At 51.6% G+C, this 26837-nt stretch overlaps 2 protein-coding genes across 7 annotated transcripts in view; both read left to right on the top strand.

The window, feature by feature from the left end:
• Nucleotides 1-8940, top strand: part of MED1 (mediator complex subunit 1) — an 11192-nt gene extending 2252 nt beyond the window's left edge. Inside the window, exons 5-17 of the mRNA XM_015885858.2 lie at nt 25-157; nt 484-512; nt 867-938; nt 1048-1122; nt 1419-1492; nt 1837-1926; nt 2065-2176; nt 2471-2595; nt 2799-2917; nt 3144-3345; nt 3497-3592; nt 3686-3791; nt 4250-8940. Of these exons, the coding sequence (XP_015741344.1) occupies nt 25-157; nt 484-512; nt 867-938; nt 1048-1122; nt 1419-1492; nt 1837-1926; nt 2065-2176; nt 2471-2595; nt 2799-2917; nt 3144-3345; nt 3497-3592; nt 3686-3791; nt 4250-7499 (4483 nt within the window). The 3' untranslated portion in view covers nt 7500-8940. The remainder of the gene's footprint in view (nt 1-24; nt 158-483; nt 513-866; nt 939-1047; nt 1123-1418; nt 1493-1836; nt 1927-2064; nt 2177-2470; nt 2596-2798; nt 2918-3143; nt 3346-3496; nt 3593-3685; nt 3792-4249) is intronic.
• On the top strand, nt 4277-26837 carry FBXL20 (F-box and leucine rich repeat protein 20). 6 transcript variants are annotated; one of them, XM_032449381.1, is made up of 16 exons: nt 9535-9768; nt 9888-10029; nt 13911-13972; nt 16258-16312; nt 17276-17350; nt 17904-17998; nt 18316-18384; nt 18489-18584; nt 19570-19696; nt 20753-20827; nt 21335-21465; nt 22006-22066; nt 22507-22551; nt 22954-23010; nt 23581-23651; nt 23940-24043. In XM_032449381.1, exons 2-15 carry the CDS (start codon nt 9988-9990, stop codon nt 23641-23643), a joined length of 1053 nt encoding a protein of 350 aa, XP_032305272.1. In that variant the 5' UTR covers nt 9535-9768; nt 9888-9987; the 3' UTR covers nt 23644-23651; nt 23940-24043. The 6 variants fall into 6 exon arrangements, with proteins under 6 accessions (XP_032305271.1, XP_032305272.1, XP_015741325.1 ...); XM_015885839.2 differs by lacking the exon at nt 23581-23651 and adding an exon at nt 24769-26837 and having other exon boundaries at nt 9540-9768; nt 23940-24152; XM_032449380.1 differs by lacking the exons at nt 9535-9768; nt 9888-10029; nt 23581-23651 and adding exons at nt 4277-4390; nt 24769-26837 and having other exon boundaries at nt 23940-24152.

Genomic DNA, 26837 nt, shown 5'->3' with positions numbered 1-26837 from the left:
TTTTTGCTTTGTTTTGTATTTAAGCCTTGGATCACACCTCAGTGCAAATGGCACCGAATGTTACATCACTTCAGACATGTTCTATGTGGAAGTCCAGTTAGATCCTACAGGGCTGCTATGTGATGTCAAGGTGGCTCACCATGGAGAGAATCCTGTGGTACGTATTGCTAAGAAATACAAGAAAAATACCTTTGTTTTTGGAACTGCAGTTTTGCTTCCCTTTTTCTTGTGCAGAGAAAATGGATTGTACTGAACATTCCCCCAAACCTAATGTTATATCTGCTTGTTCTGCTGCTTCTGAAAGTTTCATTTCTGGGGGAAGAATAGGGAAATTAATCTTGTATTTGTGAGTGTTTTGTTGCTTCTCATCAAAACTGATGCTCACAGACTTCACTGTCCTGATATTTTACAGCTGCTGTGCTGCACAAAGACTTACACTGAAGCATTTGATGTTGATTTTGCTGTGTGTTCTTTCCTTTTCAGAGCTGTCCAGAATTGGTGCAACATCTGAGGTGAGCAACAAGAGCTGTTGCATCATTCTGATTTTGGTCTGATTCTGTTTTATGCTTGGAAACACAGAACGTTTCTGAACTGCTCTTTCCCCATGAAGTCTCTCCCCTTCTCCAGGAGATCTTCTGGCTTTGCTTCAGATGTTTCTCACCCTAACTGCTGTGCATGTTATCTTGGAAGGCACAGCAAAGCGTTCACCAGAATCATTAAAGCTGGATCATTTAAAGAACGCATTGTTTAGCTTTCATATAGCAAAAACCTATTCTGAAGTGATTTAGTGTTTGTATTAGTGTAACCTCTAAAAACAAAGCCTTATCTACAACAGATCTGAATACATTTCTCTCTTTTACTTTCAGAGAGAAAAATTTTGATGAGTTTTCTAAGCATCTGCGGGGGCTTGTGAACCTCTATAAGTTGCCAGGAGACAAGTAAGTCTAGAATATGCAATGTATTTACAACTGCGTGTATGAAAGCGAACAAGACTTCAAGCCTTTTAATTTTTCTTATGGTTTCTTCCTTTTTTTTCCTTATTCCCAGCAAACTCAAAACTAAAATGTACTTGGCCCTTCAGTCCTTGGAGCTGGATCTCTCAAAAATGGCAGGGATGTATTGGTAAGCACATTGTTACCATTTGCTGCTTGCTTTGTGGTGGTTGAGTTGCTGTATCACGTTGCCTGGTTGTTAATCATGCCAAGCACTGTATATCCATGAAGTATTGTACCAGTGCCTATGTATTGGCACTGTATTGTATTACACTGTTGCTAAAAAGTACAAGTCTGAAGTCTAAGAAAGGCTGTGCTAGCAGAGGAGAGCGGTAAGAGGAGATCTTCAGACTTCCATCAGCACATGAGTTGTGGCTTCAGATGTGGTTTTGGCTCATTACAAACTGGTGATGGCCTCTCTTGCAGGCAAGCCACCAATGCAAACCCACTGGACAAGATTCTTCATGGCAGTGTTGGCTATCTCACCCCCAGGAGCGGAGGTATCTTTGGTTAACACTTAAGAAAGAAAGGAAAAGATGATTTTGTCCAGGGTCCCCTTTATCGATATTAACCAATGATAATAATGAAAAATGCTAATCATAGAGGGACAGGGTGGTGGAAGATTTGTAAGTCCCACATGATCTAGAAAGCTGGTTCTCCTTTACAAAGCCATGCATAGCAATACTGTGCCAGTTGGCCATGTCCAGTCTTTGACAGCTCTTTCAAGGTGCTGTAGAAGCTCTGTGCAGAGTTACAGTGCATATGTTATGTGCTTACAGGGGTTAATAACGATTGGGTTCAATTACATCATCCAGATGCTTGTTCATAAGCCTCTCTCCTTCAGGTCTCCTTATGAATCTCAAGTATTACGTCTCTCCCTATGACTTATTTGAAGATGGCACTGGAGCCCCTGTTATTTTGCACGAGAGCAATGGTAGGTCACTTGTGAAAGCCACTGCGGACTACTCTGCTACATGGAGAAACTGATGTATTTCCACTTGGGATAATTTGTAAAGCTTTGGTTTTTATTCATCAGCTTACCTTGTTCTTTGTTTCTTGCCTTGTCTTGCAGTTCCTCGATCTTTGGGTATGAACGTGTCAGTGACAGTTGAGGGAACCATGGCGATGTACAAACTTCCCATTGCGCCGCTGATTATGGGTTCTCATCCAGTGGACAGCAAAGGGTGAGCAAAGGGCCTGTCAGCCAGGCCTGTCTTTGGTCTTATTTAGATGCAAATCCAGACTTCAGCCTGGTTTTGAAGTTAGGATGGAGAGATGACTGCATTATACTGTAATATCTTGTGAAGCTGAGAATTGTGTGTTTTGGTGTACTTTTGAGGAGTGTCTTTTACTTTTTAAGAGAGTATAACAATCTGCTTGTATTTGAGAAAAGAGTAAATTGCAAGTCTGGCAGTCATAGCAGGAGCCAGACTCATGCCCTGCATCTAATAAGACCTTGTTTTAACTCAATGTTCCAGAACTCCATCGTTCTCATCAATCACCAGTGCCAACAGTGTGGACTTACCAGCTTGCTTCTTCTTGAAGTTCCCACGTCCCATTCCAGTATCTCGAGCTTTCATTCAGAAGCTTCAGAGCTGCACAGGTGAGTCGCAGATCTGTGACACAAATATTAGGTTTTTATTGATCAGCTGCTGCTATTTTTTAAAGCATGCCATGGAAGTTACTTAAGGTTTTGAGCTCTGTTTTCAGTAAGAACCTGCTAGGCTTCCCTGGGCAGCATCTCCTCTGGCCCATCACCTCTTTCCAGTTCCCAGGTTCTATTGTTCTTTGCCGTTTTTTTTCCAGGTATTCCATTGTTTGACACAGCGCCAACGTTTGTACCCCTGTATGAGTTGATTACGCAGTTTGAACTATCTAAGGAGGCTGATCCCATCCCTTTAAACCACAACATGCGCTTCTATGCAGTAAGTACATTGTTACAATCAGGGTGTTATGCTTGTAGATGAGCAGTGTGGTACAGCATTTATTCATAATTAAAGGCTGTGATATCCAGTCATTAGAATTCTGGTACATTTTGTGCCAGAAAGTTGGCTTGGAATCACTCGATTCTGGAGAGTGCACTTTCCTTCCTAGCTGTTTTATTGCCTTTCACTCAGTACTAGCTGGATTAAAGCACAAATTGTTTATCAGGCTCTTCCAGGACAGCAGCACTGTTACTTTCTGAACAAGGATGCTCCTCTCCCAGATGGAAGAAGCCTTCAAGGAACACTGATTAGCAAAATCGCCTTCCAGCACCCCGGACGGGTTCCTCTTATCCTCAATTTGATCAGACACCAAGTGGCATACAACACATTGATTGGCAGCTGTGTCAAAAGAACAGTTTTAAAAGAAGGTGGGTACTGCAACAGGTGGGATATAGTGTGCAAATAATAAAGAACCCTGTGGTTTTCCTTTTTTTTCCCCTTTTTTGTTGAAGTGTGTTGAGCCAGTACCTCTGGTTCATCTCCTGTGTTCTCTGGTCTAATAGTTCCTGTGTCTTTCAGATTCTCCTGGGATCCTGCAGTTTGAAGTTTGTCCTCTCTCAGACTCCTGTTTCAGCGTATCCTTTCAGCATCCTGTGAATGACTCCCTGGTGTGTGGTAAGAGCATGATGTATTTAAAGGAAGGATGTCAGCATTTCCTTCCGCTGTAACCAGAATTTTGATTTCTTCTAAACGTCTTCTCTCTTTCAGTGGTAATGGATGTGCAAGACTCTACTCATGTGAACTGTAAGCTATACAAAGGGCTATCTGATGCTCTGATCTGTACAGATGATTTCATTGCCAAAGTTGTTCAAAGGTAAGCTGGATATTTTTGTTCTGTCATTTGCTGTTGCTTTGAGTTTTGTCTGTAAGCCAGTATGCAGTAACTAGCAAGTACAGTTATATGTAAGTGCCTTTGATGGCATCACACCCAGGTTTTCATACTACAGAAAGCTCAACTTTGAGGGGCATAACTGGCAATGAAAAAACAGGCTCTAGAAGTAACCTAGCAGCAGCTAAAATCAGTGGTTGGACAGCTAGAAATGAATAGTTTTCCAGGATTCCTGTGTAGGGATCAGGACAATTTGGTTTCTATCTGGAGCATTGTCCAAAGGAGCATCATTATATCCCCATCTCAGTGGAGTGAGATGTGGGGTCAGTGGCTGGACCTACTGCTCTCTTGTGCCCAGGAGCCTTATTGCTTGCCTTATGTGTGATGAATTCATTAAAACTAGTTCAGCAAACATTGTTAACCCTTTGTTTTGTGTCTTGCAGATGTATGTCCATTCCTGTGACCATGAGAGCAATTCGTAGAAAAGCAGAGACGATTCAAGCAGATACACCAGCCTTGTCCCTCATTGCAGAGACAGTAGAAGATATGGTGAAGAAAAACCTTCCCCCAGCCAGCAGCCCAGGGTATGGCATGACCACAGGCAGCAACCCAATGAGTGGTACCACTACCCCAACCAACACTTTTCCTGGGGGGCCCATCACTACTTTGTTTAACATGAGCATAAGCATGAAAGAGAGGCATGACTCGGTGGGCCACGGGGAGGACTTCAGCAAAGTGTCTCAGAACCCCATTCTCACTAGTTTGTTACAGATCACAGGGAATGTGGGGTCTGCCATTGGCTCAAGTCCTACCCCTCCCCATCACACACCACCACCATTGTCCTCACCAGCAGGCAACACCAAGAACCACCCCATGCTCATGAACCTTCTTAAAGAGAATCCTCCTCAGGATTTCTCCAGTTTATATGGGAGCAGCCCTCTTGAAAGGCAGAACTCTTCCTCTGGCTCTCCCAGAATGGAAATGGGTCCTGGGGGGAGTAAGCAAAAGAAAAAAAAATCCCGCATGCCTGCCGACAAACCCAAGCATCAGACTGAGGATGATTTCCAGAGGGAGCTCTTCTCAATGGATGTTGACTCCCAGAATCCCATTTTTGATGTCAACATGACTGCGGATACCCTGGACACCCCTCATATTACTCCAGCACCCAGTCAATGCAGCACTCCTCCTACTACATACCCACAGCCTATACCTCACTCGCAGCCCAGTATTCAGAGAATGGTTCGGCTTTCTAGTTCGGACAGCATTGGAGCCGATGTTACTGATATCCTTTCAGATATAGCAGAGGAGGCTTCCAAGCTACCCACCACTAACGAGGACTGTCCGCCCATTGGCACTCCTGTGAGAGACTCTTCTAGTTCAGGACATTCACAAAGTGCCCTCTTTGACCCGGATGTTTTTCAGACGAACAATAGCGAGAACCCATACACAGATCCAGCAGACCTGATAGCAGATGCTGCTGTGAGTCCCAACAGTGATTCTTCAAACCATTTTTTTCCAGATGGGGTAGATTTCAATCCTGACTTGCTAAACAGTCAGAGCCAAAGTGGCTTTGCAGAGGAGTACTTTGACGAGAGTAGTCAGAGCGGGGACACGGATGATTTCAAGGGCTATGCATCCCAGGCTCTGAGTACTTTGGGAGTTCAAGTGTTGGGGGGTGATGGGGGGGATAATAAATTTAAGGGGAGCAATCCATCGGATACGGTAGATTTTAGCATTATTGCAGCCGCAAGCAAAGCACTGGGGTCCTCTGACATCATGGAGCATCACAGTGGAGGTCAGAGCCCCTTACTGAATACAGGGGACCTAGGGAAAGAAAAGTCTCAGAAACGGGTAAAAGAAGGCAATGGCTCAGGAAGTAGCATGGCAGGTTCTGGAATAGATGGGAAGCCAGGGAAGCGCAGCCGGACACCCTCCAGTGATGGCAAAAGTAAAGAGAAACTTCCAAAGCGAAAGAAGCAGGAGACAGATGGGAAGTCTCCATCCCACAGTTCGTCCAACAGGCCTTTCACGCCGCCAGCGAGCACTGGTGGGTCCAAATCTCCTGGGAGTTCAGGCAGATCTCAGACTCCTCCCGGTGTAGCTACTCCTCCTATTCCAAAAATCACAATCCAGATCCCAAAAGGAACGGTGACTGTTGGCAAACCGTCTTCTCATGGCCAGTATACCAGTAGCGGCTCTGTCACCTCCTCCAGCAGCAAAAGCCATCATAGCCATTCTTCCTCCTCCTCCTCTTCTTCCTCTTCTTCAACCTCAGGCAAAATTAAAAGCAGCAAATCAGAAGGATCTTCTGGCTCAAAGATGAGCAGCAGCCTCTACTCAAGCCAGGGTGGCTCAAGTTCAGGTCCGTCCAAAAGCTCAGCTCAGTCAGTGGGAAAACCTGGATCTTCCCCCATCACCAAACACGGCCTCAGCAGCGGTTCTGGAAGTACCAAGATGAAACCTCAAGGAAAGCCATCATCGCTTATGAACCCTTCCATGAGTAAACCAAACATCTCTCCATCTCATTCTAGACCCTCAGGAGGTTCTGACAAGCTTGCTTCTCCCATGAAACCTGTTCCAGGTACTCCCCCGTCATCTAAAGCCAAGTCACCTATCAGTTCAGGTTCTGGAGGTTCTCATATGTCTGGGACTGGGTCAAGCTCGAGTATGAAATCGTCTTCAGGAATGGGATCCTCTGGGTCTATGTCACAGAAGCCACCTCCATCATCAAATTCTTCCACAGCATCTTCATCTTCCTTTTCATCCAGTGGGTCTTCCATGTCTTCATCACAAAACCAGCATGGAAGTTCCAAAGGCAAGTCTCCTAGCAGAAATAAGAAGCCATCTCTGACTGCAGTCATAGACAAACTGAAACATGGGGTTGTCACTAGCGGGCCTGGTGGAGATGACCCAATGGATGGACAGATGGGGCCAAGTTCCAATTCTTCAAGCCATACCATGTCCTCCAAACACAACATGTCTGGGGGTGAGTTCCAGGGCAAACGAGAGAAGAGCGACAAAGAGAAATCTAAAGTCTCTGTTTCTGGAGGATCCGTTGACTCTTCCAAGAAGACTTCAGATTCCAAAAACGTTGGAAGCACTGGAGTGGCCAAAATTATCATCAGCAAACATGATGGTGGTTCCCCCAGTATTAAAGCCAAAGTAACTTTGCAGAAACCCGGGGAAGGAGGTGGGGATAGCTTAAGGCCTCAGATGGCTTCTTCCAAAAGCTATGGATCCCCTTTAATCAGTGGATCTACCCCAAAACACGAGCGCTGCTCTCCCAGCCACAGTAAGTCACCAGCATACACTCCCCAAAATATAGACAGCGAGAGTGAGTCGGGCTCTTCCATAGCAGAGAAGTCCTATCAGAACAGCCCCAGCTCTGACGATGGCATTAGGCCGTTGCCTGAATACAGCTCAGAAAAACACAAAAAGCACAAAAAAGAGAAGAAAAAAGTGAAAGATAAAGACCGGGACAGAGATCGGGACCGGGATAAAGACAGAGACAAGAAGAAATCTCACAGCATGAAGCCAGAGAGCTGGTCTAAATCCCCTATTTCGGCTGACCAGTCCCTCTCCATGGCGAGCAGCGCTATCCTTGCATCAGAGCGGCCGTCCAGGCCCAGCCCTGAGTTTCTGATTGGGGAAGAAGATGATGATCTGATGGATGTGGCTTTAATTGGCAATTAATTTGCTCAGTGTCTTTGGAAGATGAGCTGTGCTCAGGGCCTGCAGGTTCTAGGGATGGAAAGAAGGAACCACTCGCTGCAAGCCTGCCACGCTGATCTTTATGAGGTGTGTGTTAAGAGGAAACAAATAGTATTTCTAAGGATCTCCAAAGACTGCACAGAATGTGTGTGAGTGCCAGCAGCTCATTCTGCGAGCTGGGTTCCTGACTGTGGCCTTCATCCTATGGACACCTACACTCGTTCTTACTTTATAAGTATTAATGGGCCCATTAGATTTAATGGGCATGAAGCTAAGTATGTGTGGGGGCAGACCTTGAAGTGATGCAACAGAGACAGGCTGTTCTGGGAGGATCCGAGTTCCTCTGCCCCTCTTCCCACTCAGACAAAGTTGCTTTTGCTTTTAGGAAGTTTTAAGCTAATTATTTTAGGGTACGTTTCAGGGCTGGGTTTTATTCCTTTTAAAAGGGCGGTTGGCAGAAAAAGAAGAAATGCTTTTTAATCATTTCCCTGGCATTTCTTCGTGCAGTGCCTGATTCAGGGCAGCACTGAGGAACTTCATCTTCCTCTGGTGTGTGCTGCAGGGTCAGGCTCTGTGTTCAAATAGACATCAGCATTTTTATGCCAGGTCAAAGCGATGAAGGATCGCTGTCTGACTTGTTACCTCCCTTTCATTTTAGTTATTTACTTCTGCCCATTAGCTGAATAGCACCGTGCTGCTTGCATTCATGCAATCTTTGTTCTAATGGTGTGACACAAAGTCCAAAGGGACGTGGGGATTTGGATAGAGCCTGTGGATTTGGGAAGCTCTGCACAGTGCAGCTTCAATGAAGCTGGTGAAATCCTGGCATGCATTGGAGCAAATCTAACTTGATGAGGAGCTCAGCTGTCTTGAATTGGAGTTTTGCTTCCCTGTAAACCAAGCTGAACCGTGTTGGTAAAGCTGTGCTTTATCCACACCCAATGCTTCCCTTCACATTGATGGAACAGTGAGTGTGCGTTGATGGCTGACATTGGGCCTTGTCTCAATCTCTGATGCTGAAGCACTTAAGGTCTCTCTGGTCATGCACTTCTCTCTCTGGGAGGCGTTAACCCAGCAGTGTGAGTCACTGAATTGCATTTACACTGCTGGAAAAACAGACCCCAGCTGGTTCATCTGGGTGGTGACTGCAGCAGAAGCAGCGATTTCCTTCAATGATGGAGTTTCCCCTTTTGGCTGGGAACGAAGAGAGTGACTCAGGAGTCCTCTGCGGTCTTATCTTGTGGTCCCTTCTGGGCTGTGTGGAGGTAAAAAGAAGCACTGGGGGTTGCACAGGATGGGTTTGCTGGATCATAGTTCTGCTATACCAAGAGCTGAGGCACCGTTCAGCTGCTCCATTCATCCAGCAGTGCATGTGAAACCAACAAGCCGAACACGTTTCCTTCCCTGCTTGCCCGAGACCAAAGTTCAACGTTCAAAATCCAACATCTGCACGAGGTGGGCGCTGTGACAGCCACACAGATACAGCAAGCAATGCCTCTGCTTCAATGCCTCATTCAATGTGACCCTGAGCTGTGGGATGGAGGGGGTGAGCAATGGGACCCCCAATGCCACACACAGCACTGAAGGAGGGGAGCTGGGTTGAGGTGAGGGCCCCATCCCGGCTATGCAGGCAGCAGGGTGCCGTGTGAACGCCTGCTCTCATCCAGATGATTTTATTTTTGGACTATTTTTGCTTATTCTCCACGATAAAGTCTTTCAGTATTGGAAAGATCGGGGGTGGGGGGGGTTGTACGCAAGAATCAAAGCCGAGCCTTTTAATCTCGAGGGGGAGGAGGAGCGTACGGTGGGATTAAAAGAAAATGGTTCTTTTTTTAAGTGGTCGTTCTGTAAATCCGCCTCTTGGAGGGGGGGATGGTGGTGTTAATTGGGTTAATTGATTGGGCGGGGGGTGCTGCCCACAGGGGGCGCTTTACACCATGCTCGATTTTCCCGCGCGGATGACGTCACCGTGACGGCGCGCCAACTCGGCGCGCCATTGGCCGTTTCCCGCGCCCCGTCTGCTCCTCCCGGAAGGGAAGCGCGGGGCGGGGGGCTCTCCCCCCCCACGACCCCCCCGTTTCCCCCCATCGCAGCCCCCCGTTGCGGCGGGGCACGTCGATGCTGCACACTCCCCAGGGGGTGTCAGTGGGGGGGGGGACACCCCGCAGCCCCCAGTACCGGGAAGGGGTGGGAAACCCCAAATCCCCCCCGGCAGCACCTGGTTGCGATGGGCGCAGCGGCGCTGTGCGGGGTAGGTGGGCGCCGGGCGGTGTTTTGGGGGGGGGGCTGATAAACGCGCTCTCTTCCCCCCCCTCATTACCAACCCCCCCCTCCCCGTCGCCGACCAATGAGCGTACGCGTTGTTGGCAGGTGCCCCGTGTTTTTGTTTGGTGTTGAAGTTGAGGCCGTAGGATCTCGGCTCATCCCGGGGCCCGGCCGGGCGCCCCCCGCCCCCCCCTGACCCCCCGCCATGCGTAGGGACATGAACGGCGTCACCAAGAGCCGCTTCGAGGTGAGGCCGAGGCCTGTGAGCGGGGCTGCGGGGCCCGGAGTGAGGGGGGGGACGGAGCGGCCTGGGGGGGAGTGGAGCTCACTGAGTGGGGGGGGGTCGCGGCGGTATCGTGTCCCCCCCCAGCACCGGGGGTCGTTGATCCGATGGGTTGTAATGTGTAATGCTGGGCTCGGTGCAGGGCGGCGCGGCCTAACCCCGCTGCGGGGATGGGGGGGGGCACTGCGGGGATGGAGCCGTCCGTGTGTGCGGGGGGGGGGGCGCGGTGGGTGTATTTAGTGCCTTTAGTTGTTGGTCTGGTTCTGTGTGTTCCCTTCCTCGTACAACGTTGCTTTGCGAGCCCCCTCCCCCCCCCCCCCCCCGCAGCGCTCGGTAAGCGAGATACACGGAGGGTGATATTGGGGGGGGGGGGTCTGTGCTGATAGCCGTCACCTATAGGGTCTCTGTAGGCTTCCCCTATCAGCTGTACTGAGGGCGATGAGTCTGTGTGCACTGACAGCACTGACCCCCCCACATACACATTGGTTATAAGGGGGCACAGCTGGAATCGGTGGCACCTTCCGGATCAGGCTTTGCTGCTTCCAGCGCTGTGTTTGTTGACAAAGAGCCGCTGTTTCATGTGACGCGGGGACAATAACGAGGGACAATGGAGCAGAAATGTGCTGAGCGCTGCGATGCCGGGGGGGGGGTGAGGGTTGGGGGGGTCTCATTGGCTTTTATAGGAGTCACAGATGGGGGGGGTTGGTGGTGGGCGATGGGGCTGATCGCCTTCAATGTGATGAATGTGTGGGTTCTCTGCGTGCAGCCCTTGCAGCAGTGGTTTGGTGTTAAAGGAGAGCAGGAGCTGGGGGGGGGTCTGTGCTTCCTAGAGTGTAATGGGGGGGTGTAGGGCAGGGGAGGGGGGGGCATTAGGGAGGGAGGGCAGAAGGGGAGCTGCTTCTGGTTCCTATTGCTTCTCATGTAACTCAGGCACTCAGAACCCCCCCCCTATTGCTGTTAATGGAGCAGAGCAGACCCAGTGCTGGGTACCAGGCCTGGGCTTGGCAGTGTGAGCAGCCCCTGCCATGGGCTGAGCCACGTCGTCAGCCTGGAGTAATTACAGTCGTTGTTGTTGTTTTTCTTTCCAGGCTGTGAGCAATACGGTGTAAGCTCCCACTCCATCCCTTAAACAAAAGCAAAGCAAAACAAAAATCCAACCCAGCAGAGGCCGTCCTGCCTTCCTGCAGGAAGCTTTGGAAACCTCCAATTAACTGCAGCCGAATTGAGCTGCGGGAGCATTTATGGGGCACTTTGTGTTATGGGGAAAGGAAAGCTGTGGGTGCAGGAGGGATGGGAGCCACGCAGGCTCCTTCCTTGGGACAGATGCATCCTCAGCTGGGATTTAGGAGCTGATTTGGGGAGGACTCTGAGCTGGACGGAGCAGCTGCTGGGGCTCATTTGACTTCAGGGCTGCCCCTAAGACGAGGTAAGATATGAGCAGGATGGGAAGCTCAGAATCCAGTTGGCTCTTAGTGAGGAGTCCTGTGTGTGTTCAGGGTAACATCAGCTTCCCTCGGCCCGTTGTGTTTCTGTTTTGGGGCTCTTTGTTTGCTGTGCTTTGGTCGGGGCTTTATGGCATTGCTGGGGCTGTGTGAGCAGGGTGTGGAACTGGGCATCCCACAGCTGGGAGAGGAACCCATCGGGTCTGATATGGGGCAGAAGAGGAAGCGCTATGGGTCAGAGCAGCCTTCCTACAGCAGGGGGGTGGCAGTGGGGCAGTGGGGAGGGGGGTCGGTGCTTCTCACTGTGCTATGGGGCAGGTGATGTTTGGGGAGCTTTGCGTTGTGCTGATAAAGAGAGCTCAGAAACCAAGCTGGGCTGCTTTTCATTTGCATCCTTTTGTTCAATGGGGTTGGGGCGGGTTTCGGCCTCCCGGTGCTTTGTGTTAAGCGCAGCCAGCTCGGCCCCGCAGTAATTAGGGAGAGCTTTAGGATTAAATGAGCGGGTGTTCGACCTCGGCCCGTGTCACCTGCAGAGCTGCCTGTGTCGCAAGTGTGGGCTGGTTGTTCCCAGCTGGGATCGTTAGGCAAGAGAAGGGGGGGAAGGGAGAGAAGGGGGGTCTTTGAAGGGGTCATAGGGGGGTCATTAAGGTCAGAAAAGACCCCTCAGACCCCCATGGCCAACGCTGGTCCATCCTGCTGTGCCCATTTATTGTGTCCCATGTGCCACATCCCCATGTGCTGGATCACCTCTGGGCACAGTGACTCCATGCCATGCTGCACCTGATGCTCAGCCCTATGCCACGGTTGGGTTTGGTTGTGCCATGGCCACGAGGCTCAGGCAAGGCCATGCCATGCCTTGCAGCTTGGCCAAAGGGCACAGGGCCGTCCTGCGTGTCGCCATGCCTTATGCTGGTTTAGATACTAGTCTTAATTGGGGCTGTTCTGCTTAATTACTGTTTTCACTGCTGGGTCGCCTTGCTTGGGATTGCACTTGACTCACTGCATTGGGAAAGCTGATGCGACGCGCGGCAGAGCCGGTCCCACCTGGGCCATCCCACACCCATCGCAGGTGGGGTGAGGATGTAACCCTGAGGATCTGTGCCCACAGCACCACCACCATCATCATCATCATCATCATCATGGTGGCAGTCAGAGCCGGATGTGAACCCAGCTCACACAGCTGGAAAGAGGCAGCTTTGAATCAGATCTGTGTGATAGGTCATGAAGGAATTGCATTTGGTGGCAGCACGGGGTGGTCCTCGTGGTTCCCATTGGGTTCCCTGTGAGCTCCTTGTAATGCACTTTGTGCCCTCTGCCCCTATAGGTCGCTCCATCTCATTGTGCCCCATGTTCCCACTGCTGGGTTGGCTCCTTCTGACTCTGCAGGTTGGGTTCCTCACCCCATCCCTCCTCATAGAGCTTCTCCAAGGCAGATGAAGGAGCGATCTGACAGCGTACGTTGGGCAAATCACACACACAGCTATTTTTAGGGATATTAAGCCCATAATCAGCCTGGCCGCTCAGGAGCTGATTCTCTTCTCCCTGCTTAGTCACACTGGGGTCGGTGGTGCCATAGAGGTGCACATGGCAGCAATGGGGCTGGGTGGCATCTCAGCCCTCACCATGTGGCTGCAGGGAACCCCTGTGTGCACAGACAGGGCTGCTCTGTGCCCTGTGCAGCCATTCCCTGCTCACACCGTGGTTCTGCTGGGAGCAGAGCTGAGCCCAGACCCAAAACATGCTGTGGTGCAGCACTGGGCTGAGCTTGGGCTGAATCCACACTGATGGTTCCATTTCAGAGCAGCGAAAAGATCTTTGTGAGCTGCGTGGATCTGTGACACATCTCCATGCGGGCTGGGTGGGGATGTAAGAAGCAAAGCATGCAGCTGTGCATGCAATCCCTAATTTATAATGGCAATTGTTGGCCCTCCACCTTCCCTCACTTCAAAACAAATTCCAGAATGTGTTATTTACCCTCTTAATAATTGCAGCTCGCTTTTTGATTGCTCCATTTCCTGTGGCTGGGAAGCAGTTGTGGAGGGTCGGGACAGGGGCTGCTCAGCCCCCTGGTTATGGGGGGGCTGCTTATCTCCTATCAGCCATAAGTGCTGCATGAAGCCCTTTAGGAGCTCACCAGGAGCCCTGCTGTTCTGTAGGGCACAGTGGTCCATCCCTGCCTATAACACAGAGGGCTCTGAAGCTCCATAGGTGTGATGCACACACGGCACATGTGCTGCTGCAGGTCCAGGTCCTGCAATGGTGACAGAACACTCTGCTGTGCATTTCCATGTGGATAAACCCCTCCTGCTCCACAAGGAGTTTGCTTCACTGCTGTAGGCAGCCCTCTTTGCATGCACATAAAGTAAATGTATGGCCAACCTGCTGTTGTTGTTCTTGTTCCAGATGTTCTCGAATAACGATGAAGCTGTGATCAACAAGAAGCTTCCCAAAGAGCTGCTGCTGAGGTAAGACCTTCCTGCTCCATGGATCAGTGTGATGCACCAGCCAAGCTCAGGTCCTGGCAGAGCTGCAAGCAAAGAGAGCACGGTGTGGTCCAAGACTTTGTGCTAAGTGTGGATGTGCTGGGTGCCTGCTTTGTGGATGGGGCTGAACCTTAATGAAGCTGGATGGACCCAGCAGGCAGGGATGGGGACAGAGGAGCAGCACTATGGGGAGCACTGGGAGTCTGTGGGACATGGGGGTGGTTTGGTGTCCCAATGTTGCTGTGGCACTGGGGTGATACAAGGAGGTAGAGCTGATGAACATTAAGGTTTGTACGTAATGGTTTTGAGAGCTGGAATCCACTGTTAGCACACTGTGCAGATTGAGCAGCGTGGATCGACAGTGCGGCCTTTGAAAGAGGAACTTGGATGCGTTTATCTGCAGGAATCTCCTGTAAATGTGTCACTGTCTGTGAGACAAAGACGTGTGTGTCTGAGCAGCACTACAGCGCGGCGCCTTGTTCCCCACTTGGTTCATTCTGCAGATGGCATCGATGCCTCGTGTGTGTGGTTGCAAAGGAGGAAAGCTGTGCTTGAGCAAAATAAAGAGGGGGTGGATGTGAAAAAGGGCAACAGTGGCCTTTGTCTCACCCTGAGCTCCAAAAATGTGTGGCTCCAACAGTGCCCTGCCTGCAAGCTGGGCTGGGTGTGGGAGGGGTGATGGGGGGGCTCCAGGTTCTTGCCAGCCCCTCTCTGGGCCCTTCAGGTCCTGCCTGGGTTATGGTTGGGTTTGGAGCTCCTGCTCCTGGCTGGGGTCTCTCCCTGCTGCTGGAGAGGTGCTGACCCTCAGCTGGCTGCAATGGGAAAGTGAGGAGTCCCAGGCAATCCCCGATGGATGAAGGAGCTGAGAAGTGCTCTGACTGCATCACATGCTGGCTGGGCTGGGAGGCAGAGCCCCATCCTCACCATGCTGAGCTGCTTCACCATGAAATACTTCACCTGATGCAGCACCAGAGCTGCCTGAGTCCCAGCCGGGAGCACTCAACCATCCCCTCCAATCCCCATCCAATGGTGGAGGTGCCTTGGGATGATCCAGGAGGAATTCTGGTGTCCCACTCTTACTGAGAGCACCCAGAGCTGCTCAGCAGGGTGCCATCCATGCAGGCTCCCTTCCACCCTCAGTGCCATTCACCAGGCTGGCTTCTCTTGAGCTGAGCTCAGGTGAACACAGGGGTTCCCTTTGCTTTATTGTACCCCATGCAGGTTGCTGGGAAGAATCCCAGCACTCATCCCATACTATAACTTAGATTGTTGCTGAGCCCCACAGGCCCCTCAGTGGGGTTTGGGGTTTTGCAGAGCTCCCCAGCAGTGTCCCTGCATTGAGCTCTGCAGGCTGGAGCTGTGCTGGTTGCTCTCCTGGGGCCGTGCCAATGGCTGAGGCTGCAGCCGGGTCTGAACTGACCAAAGTGCAAAGCAGAGGCACAGCAATGAGAGCAGCGTTGTGCGAGGCTGGGTGTGCTGAGTCACTGCTCCTCTCCTGAGCCAACATCAGAGCAGTGCAGGAAGCACAGAGAAATGCTCCCTGAGTGCTATTAGAGGCAGAGGTCACCAAGCTGTGTCCATGAGCAAATGGCTCATTGGGGCTGGGGAAGTGCAGGGAGCAATAGAAGGGGAGCAGGAGGGCAGAGGGCTGTGCATCCCCATAGGGAGGTGCAGGCAGAAGGGTCTGCAACCCCAAAGGGAGGATGCCTTGTGGAGCTCCCAGGTGTTGCATTGGAAAGGCCTGCAGTGCTGTGTTGGCATCCCCTGTGCTGGGCGTAGACTGGGAAGGGAGGAGCAGGAAGCAGGAAGGAGTTGGGCCAGGACCCAAAGCCCTGACAGGAGGCTGAGGAGGTTATTAATAGCCTGGGATTTCCATGGAGAAAGTGATTTTTCTGCAAGTGCAGAAATGGAGCCCTCATCTTGGCTCAGCCGCTGCTCCCATGGACTGGGGGGTGGCTGTTTGTGTTCCTCTGGTGGGAATCTGGGGTAAAAGTAGCATTTTTTCCCTCGTTTCTCTCATTTCCTTCAGCTTTCCTTGCATTGTCGGCTGCTCAGTGGGCACACAGAAATAGCCTTTAATCCAAGGGATTTAATGCTGGCTGAGCAGTCGGGGCTTTGGGGGGCAGTGGGGCATTGCTTGTTCTCAGAGTTCCCCTTGGATGCTGGATTACTGCTCTCTTTCCAACCCCCCACCCCCCTCTTTTTTGCCCCTTTGTGTTCTGCCTTGTAGCTGCAGATGACCACAGAGATCTCTGTTTCCTTTGCAGGATTTTCTCCTTCCTGGATGTGGTCACTCTGTGTCGCTGTGCTCAGGTCTCCAGGGTAAGAAGCTCCTCCTGCTGCAGGGCCATCCCAGCACCCACACAGTGCTCCCTAATGGGGAGCTTTGCACGCTCACTGCTCCAGCTACTGCATTGTAAAGTCAATGCAGAGCTGCTGCACTCTGTGTTCCCTCCAGCCCACTCTGAGATGCACCCACTGATAAGTGCCCTTTCCTCTGGAGCTGCTGGGCGTCCTCTTGGCAATAACCAGACCTTAAAACAAACACCCAGAGCAGGTTTATAATGCAGGGAGTCAATGGGCACTCACAGTTCTCTCTGCTGGTGTAAGCCTGCCTGGCTTGCACAAGAACTGCTGTTGTGCTGGAGATGCAGCTCAGTGCTTGCAATGGGCGTGCTGTAAAAATACGCCTATGCACATACATTGGTGCACTGTTTCTTAATGGTGGACTGATGGCTTTGATGAGATTCAGCTGTTTGCTTTGCTGGTGTTAATTACAACTTTGAGTATGGCACCGTGCTCAAAGCCTACTTGGTTTACTAAGGGCAGAATAAGTGATTGCTGGTTCATATCTGTAGCATGGGCAAGATGGGGGTCCCATCCAACCCAACCCTATGGGTGGTTCCATAGGCTGTAAGATCCCATCCAACCCAACCCTGTTAATGGTTCCATGGGCTGTAAGGTCCCATCCAACCCAACCCTATTGGTGGTTCCATGGGCTGTAGGGTCCCATCCAACCCAGCCCTATTGGTGGTTCCATGGGCTGTAGGGTCCCATCCAACCCAACCCTATTGGTGGTTCCACGTGCTGTGAGGCCCCACACAAACTGTGCTCACAGTGAGCACTAACTGAGCTGTTCTCATTGGCTCTAATTGTCGTGTTGTCATCTGAGGCAGAACGGTTGTTTCTAAAGGGAACAAGCTGTAACTGGGTCCCCCCTGTTGGGTTGTTGGTATTTTTCATATTAACCAGACATTTACATTTATTTTTTTCCCTTCAATAAAGGCATGGAATGTTCTGGCCCTGGATGGCAGTAACTGGCAGCGAATTGACCTGTTTGATTTCCAGAGGGATATCGAGGTATAATTAAGTGACATACAAACCCATTTTTCTTGTTGAAACGTAATTACAGCTTAGCACGGATTAATGCTCCCAGCACAGCCCTCCCTGCCTTCCCTGGAGACAGAAATCATTAATTTCAGTTCGTGGCCCCGGGGAGTCATTATGGGCTCACAACACACTCAGCTTTTGAAAATGGATGGAATTCCATATCTGTATCAAAGCATAAAGGATGGCAATAGGGGGGACGTTGTGAAGGCAGAGGTGGAACAGCAGCTGGGGATGCTGTACACTGTACTGATGTTCTTTCAAGGCTTTCCCTGCTCAGCCTGCCTGGCATCCAGGGGTCCTCAGCCCTGAGCCACCCGAGCTCCATCACTGCCCTGTGGGCTCCACTCTGTCCATCTTCAGAAGCTGAATGGTTCCCCTCTCCCTGCTGTAGGTTGTCCCGATGGCTCTTTGTTTCCCCAGTGCCATTTTAGCTATAGAATAACGAACAGCTGGACAGACAGAACTGTCTGTTATTGCTGTGGGCTCTTTGGGGTGTTAACGTCGCTCCTTCTGTCCTGACCAGGGCCGAGTGGTGGAGAACATCTCCAAGAGATGCGGGGGGTTCCTGAGGAAGCTGAGCCTGCGTGGCTGCCAAGGAGTGGGAGACAACGCACTGAGGTAGAGCCATGGCACGGGGGGGCTCTGCAGCCCATGGGGGTGGTGTCTTGGGGCAGCAGAGCTGGGGATCCGCGGTGCTGTCCAATAGAAAGCACTGGGAGCAGTGATGTTGGCATCCCTCATTGATCATCTCACCTTCACATGCCATGCTCCACTCAGGGCTGAACAGCAAAGAGTGGGAGATCTCAGGGCAAGTTGTGGGCCAACACAAATTACCTGTTTCATTCTATGTTTCTTGAGCCCATCCATGTAAACGCAGCAGAACAGGAATCCATTGGCTGAAAAAGAGCTTTGTTTTGCCTTTCCTTTTCCTAAAGGACGTTTGCACAGAACTGCAGGAACATTGAAGTGCTGAACCTGAATGGCTGCACCAAAATCACAGACGCGTGAGTGCCAACTCCTCTCTGTCTCCCCCTTATCTGTGCTGTGGGTCACAAGGAGAGTGCTGCTAAACCCATCACACTGCTGTTCTCTGTGTGTTCTCCTCCAGCACTTGCACCAGCCTCAGTAAGTTCTGCTCCAAGCTCCGGCACCTCGATCTGGCATCCTGCACCTCCATCACCAACCTGTCCCTGAAGGCACTCAGGTAGGAGGATGCAGCCAGCCTGATACGAAGGTGTTGGGGTGGGAGGGCAGAGGGGGCCGATGGTGGGACTGCAGAGGAGATGGGAGCTGAGCTGTGGCTGCAGAGCTCAGATCCATGCAGGGCTTAGGGCCAGCTGGAATCCCCAATCTAGTTGTTAGCAGAAGTGTTAATGTTGGTGTTTAGGGATTGGAGGTGAACCCAAAAAGTCACCCTGCCTTTCTTAAATGCTCCTCCTGTGCTTCCAACCAGCTCCTGCCCTCTCAGGGTGCTGCTGAGTGTTTACATAGCTGGGAGGTGAGAGTGTGACTGTTTGTCTTTCTGAGCTGCTTAGGACAAGCAGGACTGCCTGATCTGCTGCATGGGGTGGCTGAATGGTCTGGGAAAGGAAAGGAAGGGAAAGGCAGACATTGGTGGGAGGTGTTGGGAGGCACAAAACTCCAAAGGGGGCAACAGGGGCTGAGGTGGTACTGATATCCCAGTGATGAGACACAAGGAAACAGCATTAGAGGAGACGTGATCTGGAGAGACTTTCTGGACACCAAAAGGAACAGGCTGATCTGAAACTGAGCAGTTACATTATCTTTGTAGCTCCATTGGAGCTTCCTCTTGGGGGTCTTCATCTGCATCCCTGATTTCACGTGGGCAGGTTTGTGCTGCAGAAATCCACCTGGATGGGAGCTGCTGGTGGAAACCAGCCCAGCGTTGGGTTATGGCTCAGGGTGTGCTGAGGTGCAGATCTCACATGGGCTGTGCTGTCCTTGTACAGAAACCAGGAGGTGTGTGAATGGGGTGCAGCATTCAGGGCTGGCCCCACTGCTCAGAGCTCCTGCTGCTGCCCCTGCAGGCTGTGAGCGTTGGTGGAAGGGCCCCATTGCTGTGGGGTCCAGATGCTGCTCAGAAATGAGGTTTTCCTGGATTCTGGCTTGAAGGATTTCCTTCTAACGCAAAGTCAAAAGCTTTCAGCCTTTTCCTCTCACCTCTCCAGCGAGGGCTGCCCACTGCTGGAGCAGCTCAACATCTCCTGGTGCGACCAAGTGACCAAGGATGGTGTCCAGGCACTAGTGAGGGGCTGTGGGGGCCTCAAAGCGCTGTCCCTGAAGGGCTGCACACAGGTATGGAGCAATGGGACCCAGGGACAACGGCTGGTCCCTGCTGGGCTGGGTGTGGGTGGCAGGGACTGCTGCTCCCTGGGGATGTGTGAGCACCCTGGCAGCTTCTACAGCTGCCTCTTGGTTTGCTCCATGTCACATCTCAGTCTCAGCACTGGCAAAGGAGAGCAGCAGTGACCCCAGTGGGCTGAAAGCTGCGGGCAGCTTGGGTTGGGGCTGGGGTTACCTGCTGGGTAGACCTGGCAGCCGGGCCGAACTGCTGCTGGTACCCAGGCTCAGTGCTTTGCATTTCTTTTTCTCTTGTGCTGTGCATTCCTCAAATGTGAGTCACTGCCATTTCCATCTGCTGCCTATAGATAAACAGCTGTGGGTACAAAAAGTGCATTTCCCCACACAAGGACACTGGAGTCCTGAAGGGTGACCACGATAAGGGCAGCAGTGGCACGTGGTGTGTGCAGGGGGACACCCTCAGGTGTCACACACATGGCAGTGAGGGCTGGAGCTGGTGGAATCTCAGCCTGTTTGGAGGGCTCAGGTCGTAGGAACAGCTTGAGTTTCTCATCGTTTACGGAGCCACGAGTAATATTGATGGCAATACATCCTGGTAATCAATTGCTTTGCCATCTGTTCTTATGGATTTAAGAATAGCAAGCTTTTAGTTTTAATCATCCTGAGGAGCCCTGGCTGTGTTTGTGCTCCAAAATAATACTCCTTAGTTTTATTGAGAGCCCCCCCCCGTTGCCATATAGATATGGGGTCACTTGTGGCCCCCATTGGCAGAGCACAGCCCTCATTCCTGGGGTGGGTTTGTGACCCCACTGTTAGCTCTGCTCCAGCCATGCGTGTACCTGGATCTGCCTCTCCCTTGGTCAGCAGTGAGATGTGAGTCTCTGCACTCTGCTCCTGCAGCACTGGATGTGGCAATGCACCCCTGCTGTGCATTTGGAGGCTGCAGTGCACAGCCACCCCATCCCTGTGTTTTGTTGTCCCCAAGTCTTCCTTTGCAGGACTGCCTCAAGCGCTGCAGCATTGCTTCACTCTCTGATTTTTCCTTCCCAGCTCGAGGACGAAGCTCTCAAATACATCGGTGCAAACTGTCCTGAATTGGTGACATTAAACCTCCAGACGTGCTTAGTAAGTACCACACCGTGCTCCCAGCACGTGGCTGTGGTGCACACAGCTGTGCATTGCCAAGCCTTTTAGAAACAGCTGATTTAAAACAGCTTTTTGGGAGTGCTCATAAAACCCTTGGAAGCAGCGCTGGGTTTGGTGGAAGCGTTGCTCTCCTTGCCCTGCCTGCAGGGCTGCTGAGCTCCTGTGATGGAAGCATTCTTTCCATGGGCTTGGAATGCTGGTGGTGCTCAGCCAGCCCTGCTCAGCTCCAAGAGCAGCAGTTCCCCATGCAGGACTTCAGGCTGTGATGCTGCAGTGCCAGAACAAATGTCTGTTTGCACCTAAATGTGTGCCTGCTGCAGGCAGAGCAGGGCAGCAGCACCAGGTTGCAGGGCTGGATGCATTTTGGGTTGCACATTGTGACATCAGTTACGTTCCTGGTTGGAAACCCAAGAGGAAAACATGCGTCGCGGGTGCACCTCCGCTCCTCTGTTATGCCTCGTGATGGTGTTGTTGTTTTTCTTGTAGCAAATAACAGATGATGGTCTCATTACAATATGCAGAGGATGCCACAAGCTGCAGTCGCTGTGCGCCTCGGGCTGCTGCAACATTACAGATGCCATCCTGAATGCCCTGGGACAGAACTGCCCGAGGCTCAGGTAAGGCTTTGGTGCAGAGCTGAGGGCTGTATGGGGCTGCTCCTCATTGTGCCAAGTCTGTTCCTGGTGCTGCTGGAGCTGCTCCTGGTTGCACCAAGCTCTGCTTTCTCAATCAGAGCAGTGGGAGGAGAGCTCCGTGCCATGGCTGTGTGCTGCAGCAGCCTCTCTTTAAACCTTTGTATGTCTCCTTCTGCTTTGTTATATCTCTTTCAATAGAAAGCGGTTGAGGCCGGGGTGGTTCTGTGCTGGGAACACATTTAAACCCCACTGTTTCCTCCTGGTGTGATGATGATGGCAGGCTCCTCGCTGTGATTTAATGGCAGGTGGAGGGGGGCAGCCTTTTGTTTTCTGCTTAAAACCCTTTTTTAATCAGGACAGGTTCCTCCTGGAGCACTTTGCTATAATTCAGTTTCTCCACACCCATATTTCTGGATGTTGGGCTATTTCAGTGCATTCGGGTGATTCTTATATTCAGGTGCTGCGGGTGGATGCTCTGAAGGCAGATCTCCACCACAATCACCCTCTGTTCTTTCTGTGCAGAATATTAGAAGTCGCCAGGTGCTCCCAGCTGACAGATGTGGGCTTCACAACACTGGCCAGGGTGAGTGCTCCTACATGGAGGGGAAAGCTTTGCTTCCTATGTATCCCTCTCTCTATGAGCACAACTTTGTGTTGTGGGGGTGGAAGGTGGTGATTGTGCAGCCCCACACACCTCAGAGCCAACTGAGGGCAACGTTGGATGCATCCCCATTACCAAATGCTGCTCGTTGTTCACGATTGAACTGTGCTCTGTATGACCAACCCTACATTCAATTCAACCTCCTTTCTACCAATGAAGGAAAAACTCATTGAAATGAGTCACATCTGCTGGATTTCCCCTCATGGTGTTGATTGAGAAGCAGCAAACTTCCTTTTCTCTCCTGTTATTCCATGGAGAAAAACCTCTGCTCCTGCCCAGTGCTGCCCGTGTTGTGGCTGTTTGCTTTTGCTGCCTGAACTTTGCACTCACTCGGTGCTTTTTGCTCCTCTGTTTGTTCCCAGAACTGCCACGAGCTTGAAAAAATGGACCTGGAGGAGTGTGTGCAGGTAGGAGCCGCCGCTCTGCTGTCACACTGTTGGTCCCTCACTTATTGCACAATGGCAGCGGTGCAGAAAGATGGTGGGGGGGAAAAAAGGCAGCAGGTTGTGTCCAAATGGAGCTTCCCTTTGAATCCTGGGCAAAAAGATGGTGCAGAAAATGGATGAGGAAACACTGCCTTTGTAGTTGAATTCTTTATATTCCCTGTGGCTAAATACTACTGTGCCCCTCCTGGTGGAAGGGACCTGAACACCTCCTGTACTCAGACACAGGCATTCCAGACACAGACCCTTTGGGGGGCGCTTGGGGGGTGCAGACTGGGCACCTGTTTGCTGTTATTCATCAGTAGGGATGGGCAGAAGGTCCTCATGCAAAGCACGCAGCATGAAGAGGCCCTGTTCTTTTTGCAGATAACAGACAGCACGTTAATCCAGCTCTCCATACACTGTCCGCGGCTCCAGGTTCTGGTGAGTAGAGCGACACGGAGGGGTTTCATGCACTGCCTATGGGAATTTGTCTCTTTGACTTCATGGGCACGTCATGAAGAACTCAGCTGAACAGCTGAGCCTTAGGAGCCCATTGTCCCAATGCTGCTGCTGGCAGTAGTTGGCCTCCAGGCACCCACAGCTGCCAGGCAGTGAGTTCTGGGTTGCTGGGTGCTCCTGGTAGGGTTTTCCCCACCTGCTGACCCTCAGGTGTCTGTCAGTCTGTGTGCAGGAGCAGAGCCCTTCTCAGCTCTAACACAGCCGGGCACCTGAGGGCTGCAGAGCTCACAGGCTCAAGAGAGCGATGCTTTATTGGGCTCTGTTTCTGGGAGCTGAGTCTGTCTCTATCTCTGTCCCCACCTCCATGAGCTCTGCCCCGTTGCCATCGTGGTGGTGGGCACAGGGTGCAGCCTGTGGGCTCTACCCCTCAGCTGTACCCCCACGGAGCTGCAGGTTGATGCCATCTCCAGCTCAAGCCCTGCTTCCTTTCCCAGGACCTTTAGGACGCAGCCCCCAGAAGTGCACAAAGCAGGTGACGTTCTATTTCTGCAGGTCTTTAGATCCCTGGCTATGATGTGCAAGGCCACAGAGATTTTACAAAGCTGGTTTCTTTGATAGCAGAGGTATTTATTTATCCCATTCCTTGCAGTAAGTGCCTGCTGCCCTCTCTCCTGGGTCTCTCCTGCAGTCACCTCTCTGCTCCCCTTCAGCCACACGAACTCCCTCTCCCAGGCTCTGCTGCATCACCTGGAGCACCACTACAGCTCCAGTGCTCAGAGCAAGCCCAGATCTCTGTGCCAAACCACACGTGTGCTTATAAAGCACTGGCCAGCTTCTCTCTCATCCCCGGTGCCCCCAGCAGAGCATTGGCTGCCTCTTGCTCAGGGCTCACAGCCTCTGTTTGGGTGCAGAGTTTGTCCCATTGCGAGCTGATCACGGACGATGGCATCCGCCACCTGGGGAACGGAGCCTGTGCCCACGACCGTCTGGAGGTGATCGAGTTGGACAACTGCCCCCTGATCACTGATGCTTCCCTGGAGCACCTGAAGAGCTGCCACAGCCTGGAGAGGATAGAGCTGTACGACTGCCAGCAGATCACGCGGGCAGGGATCAAGAGACTCAGGGTAAGAACGTGAAGGCCAAAGCTTGGAGGCTTCTAGTGGGGGGTGGGAAGAGATTGGGCTGCAGCATCGGATTCTTTGTGGTCTGAGAGCCATCACCTGCAAAATGAATGGTGGTCCTGGGCTTAAAACGTGGCATGGGATGAGCCCCAGCTCTTCAGGAAGGGGAGTGATTGGAAGAAAGAAATCACTGAGTCCTTAAGGTTGGAAAAGATCTCTGAGACCCCCCTATGCCATGAACCACAGCCCTCAGTGCTGCAGCACCCCTGGGACAGTGACCCCCCCCCCAGGCAGCTTGTATTGGTGTCTGACTGCTCTTTAGGGGGGAGAAATTGTTCCTAATGTTCAACCTGACCCTCCCTGCTGCAACATGAGGCCATCTGCTCTCATTCTACACCTGTAGCTCTGCCCATTTAGTGGTAGCAGAGCACTCAGCATTGCAATGCAGGGCTGTGTCAGCACCCAACAGCACAGCACTGCGCTTCTCTATGTGTTCCATGTGCTGTGATGCTCATACAGCACACAGTGGTGAACCAACAGCACCCAGCTGTGCTGTGCAGGGGGGTTACCTGCTGACGCCCTGCTGCCATCCCTTCATTGCACTGCCTTTCTCTTCCAGACCCATTTACCCAACATTAAAGTCCATGCCTACTTTGCACCGGTGACACCACCTCCATCGGTCGGGGGCAGCCGACAGCGCTTCTGCAGATGTTGCATCATCCTATGACACTGGAAGCAGCAGCCAACCCTGCAAACTGAGTATTTAATTACACCTCTAGAGCGACGGCGGACAGCTGTACCTTCCAGGAGGGCGATGCAGTGTTCATTTGCAAGGGGCAGCCCCAAAAGGCAGCGGTGCCGGCCCCTGTAGCCACCCATATACATCCATATACAAACCCTACCCGTTCCAGCAGACGGATGAACTCTGTGCTCTGGGGCTGGAGCTCTGTTGGCTTTTCTCTGTAGGTGGATTGGTATCATTGTGAACCATATTCCTGCTGGGCATGCTCAGAAGAAGTCATTGCGGTGAGGAGGGGGAGGTGTTGGCAAAACCCGAAACGACTGTTTGCTGCTGTAGAGGTTTAGAGAAGGAATCGCAAGCCTTGGAAAATAGGGAGAGTAAAGGACGGGCTTTATCCCTGCATCCATCACCCAGGTGGAAAAGAGAAACAAACTGACCTCCTCCAAGCTGTGCATCCATTTCTGAGCGAGGGGATGGAGGAGCAGCAGTGAGCTGTGAGCTCCATTGCTCCCATCCCTGCAGACCCCCTGGGCATGCTCAACATCAGGAGGTTCATCTGTTGCTTCTATGTCCCGTAGCGTCCAGCTCAGAGGCCCCATAGGAGGTTGTGCTGTAGCTCGGGATCTGTGCTACCAGGCTCTGCTTTCACCCTCCTCACACCCCAGGTTTTTGGGTGGTGTCTTTTGTTTCTTTCTCCTCTTCTTCCTGATGGTCAGTCGGTGATTTTGGAGATTTACCAAAGCAAAAGAAAACAACAAAAAATTGATTTCACCCATTGAAATTTACAGCAAAGCCTTTCCTTTTGAACTGCTGGCAGCCTGAGCCTGCAATGGGGCTGATGGAAAAACTGATTGGGATTCCAGGTTTTCTCCCATTGATGAGAGCGGAACTCTTTGCTATAGGGGACAAGCTATAGGCTCTGCTCCAGCGCTGCTTCTGCTGTCCTTTCCCTCCAACCCCCCCTTTCCCATAAGGAAAATAAACACAGAACCTTTTTGCTGGTTATCCCTGGTTGAGAGCTGCTGCCTCACTGGAGCAGGAGGAGCAGCAGGGTCTGTCCTGTTGTGCAGCAGAGCTGGGCTGTTGTATTGCCCACAGGTAAGTGCTGCCCTTGGAGGTGGTGGGGCTGCACTGTGCCCCCCACAGCAGTCAGGAATACAGGGGTGCCATGGGGCAGAGCGTGGTCAGAGCAGAGCAGGTTGGTGGGGATGAGCTGAAGGATCCATCACAGCTCTGTTCCTTCTGCCTGCACCCCAGGATGGAAGGAGGGGGCACGTTTATGGGATGGATCCCAGCTGAGAGGGGCAGCACTTCACCTTCCTGCTGCAGTCTGATATGGGAGAGCTGCCTGTGTGGCCATGGGGATGCAGCTCTTGGTTGTGGGTTTGCCCTGAGGACAAAGCCACCCCAATGGCCATACAGCAGCTGTCTCCCCTTCCCCTCCATCTCAGCTTCCCCAACCCATCAGTGTAGGTTTAACCTCTGGCAGATGCACTGACTGGTGGGAGGATATCCAACGTATGCTGTGTTTAAAAGGATACTGTCAATTCCTTTATCCTATAGATGGCTTTCAATGCATTCTATTTATTCAAACCCCTGGGATTCTCTCTCCTCGGTGAGCATGCTCCTATAGTTCACCTGCACAACTCCTTGCTCTGGTTGGCAGATGATGGGTCCCACCAGCGATGGGTGTTTGTTTGCACAGGAGCCAAAGCTGATTTATGAGGCAGGGTGATGCTGATGGACTGATGTCTTTTAACAGATTTGAGTTGAAGAGGTAACTCAAGAGTATAGAACCCAAAGCTTTGTTTGTTTTCAAACAGGGTAACAGCGTAAGGTAGCTCAAACTACTTGACAGTGTCCTTTTAAGTCAATTATCCGTCTCTGAATGGACTCTTCCTTATGTTTGTATTTATAAATAAATACCAATAAAGACCATTTTCCAA

Source organism: Coturnix japonica, chromosome 27, assembly GCF_001577835.2.
Source record: "Coturnix japonica isolate 7356 chromosome 27, Coturnix japonica 2.1, whole genome shotgun sequence".
In the NCBI taxonomy this organism is placed as follows: domain Eukaryota; kingdom Metazoa; phylum Chordata; class Aves; order Galliformes; family Phasianidae; genus Coturnix; species Coturnix japonica.
Note: the sequence above shows the minus strand (reverse complement) of the source record. Positions and strands in the feature narration are given on the sequence as shown.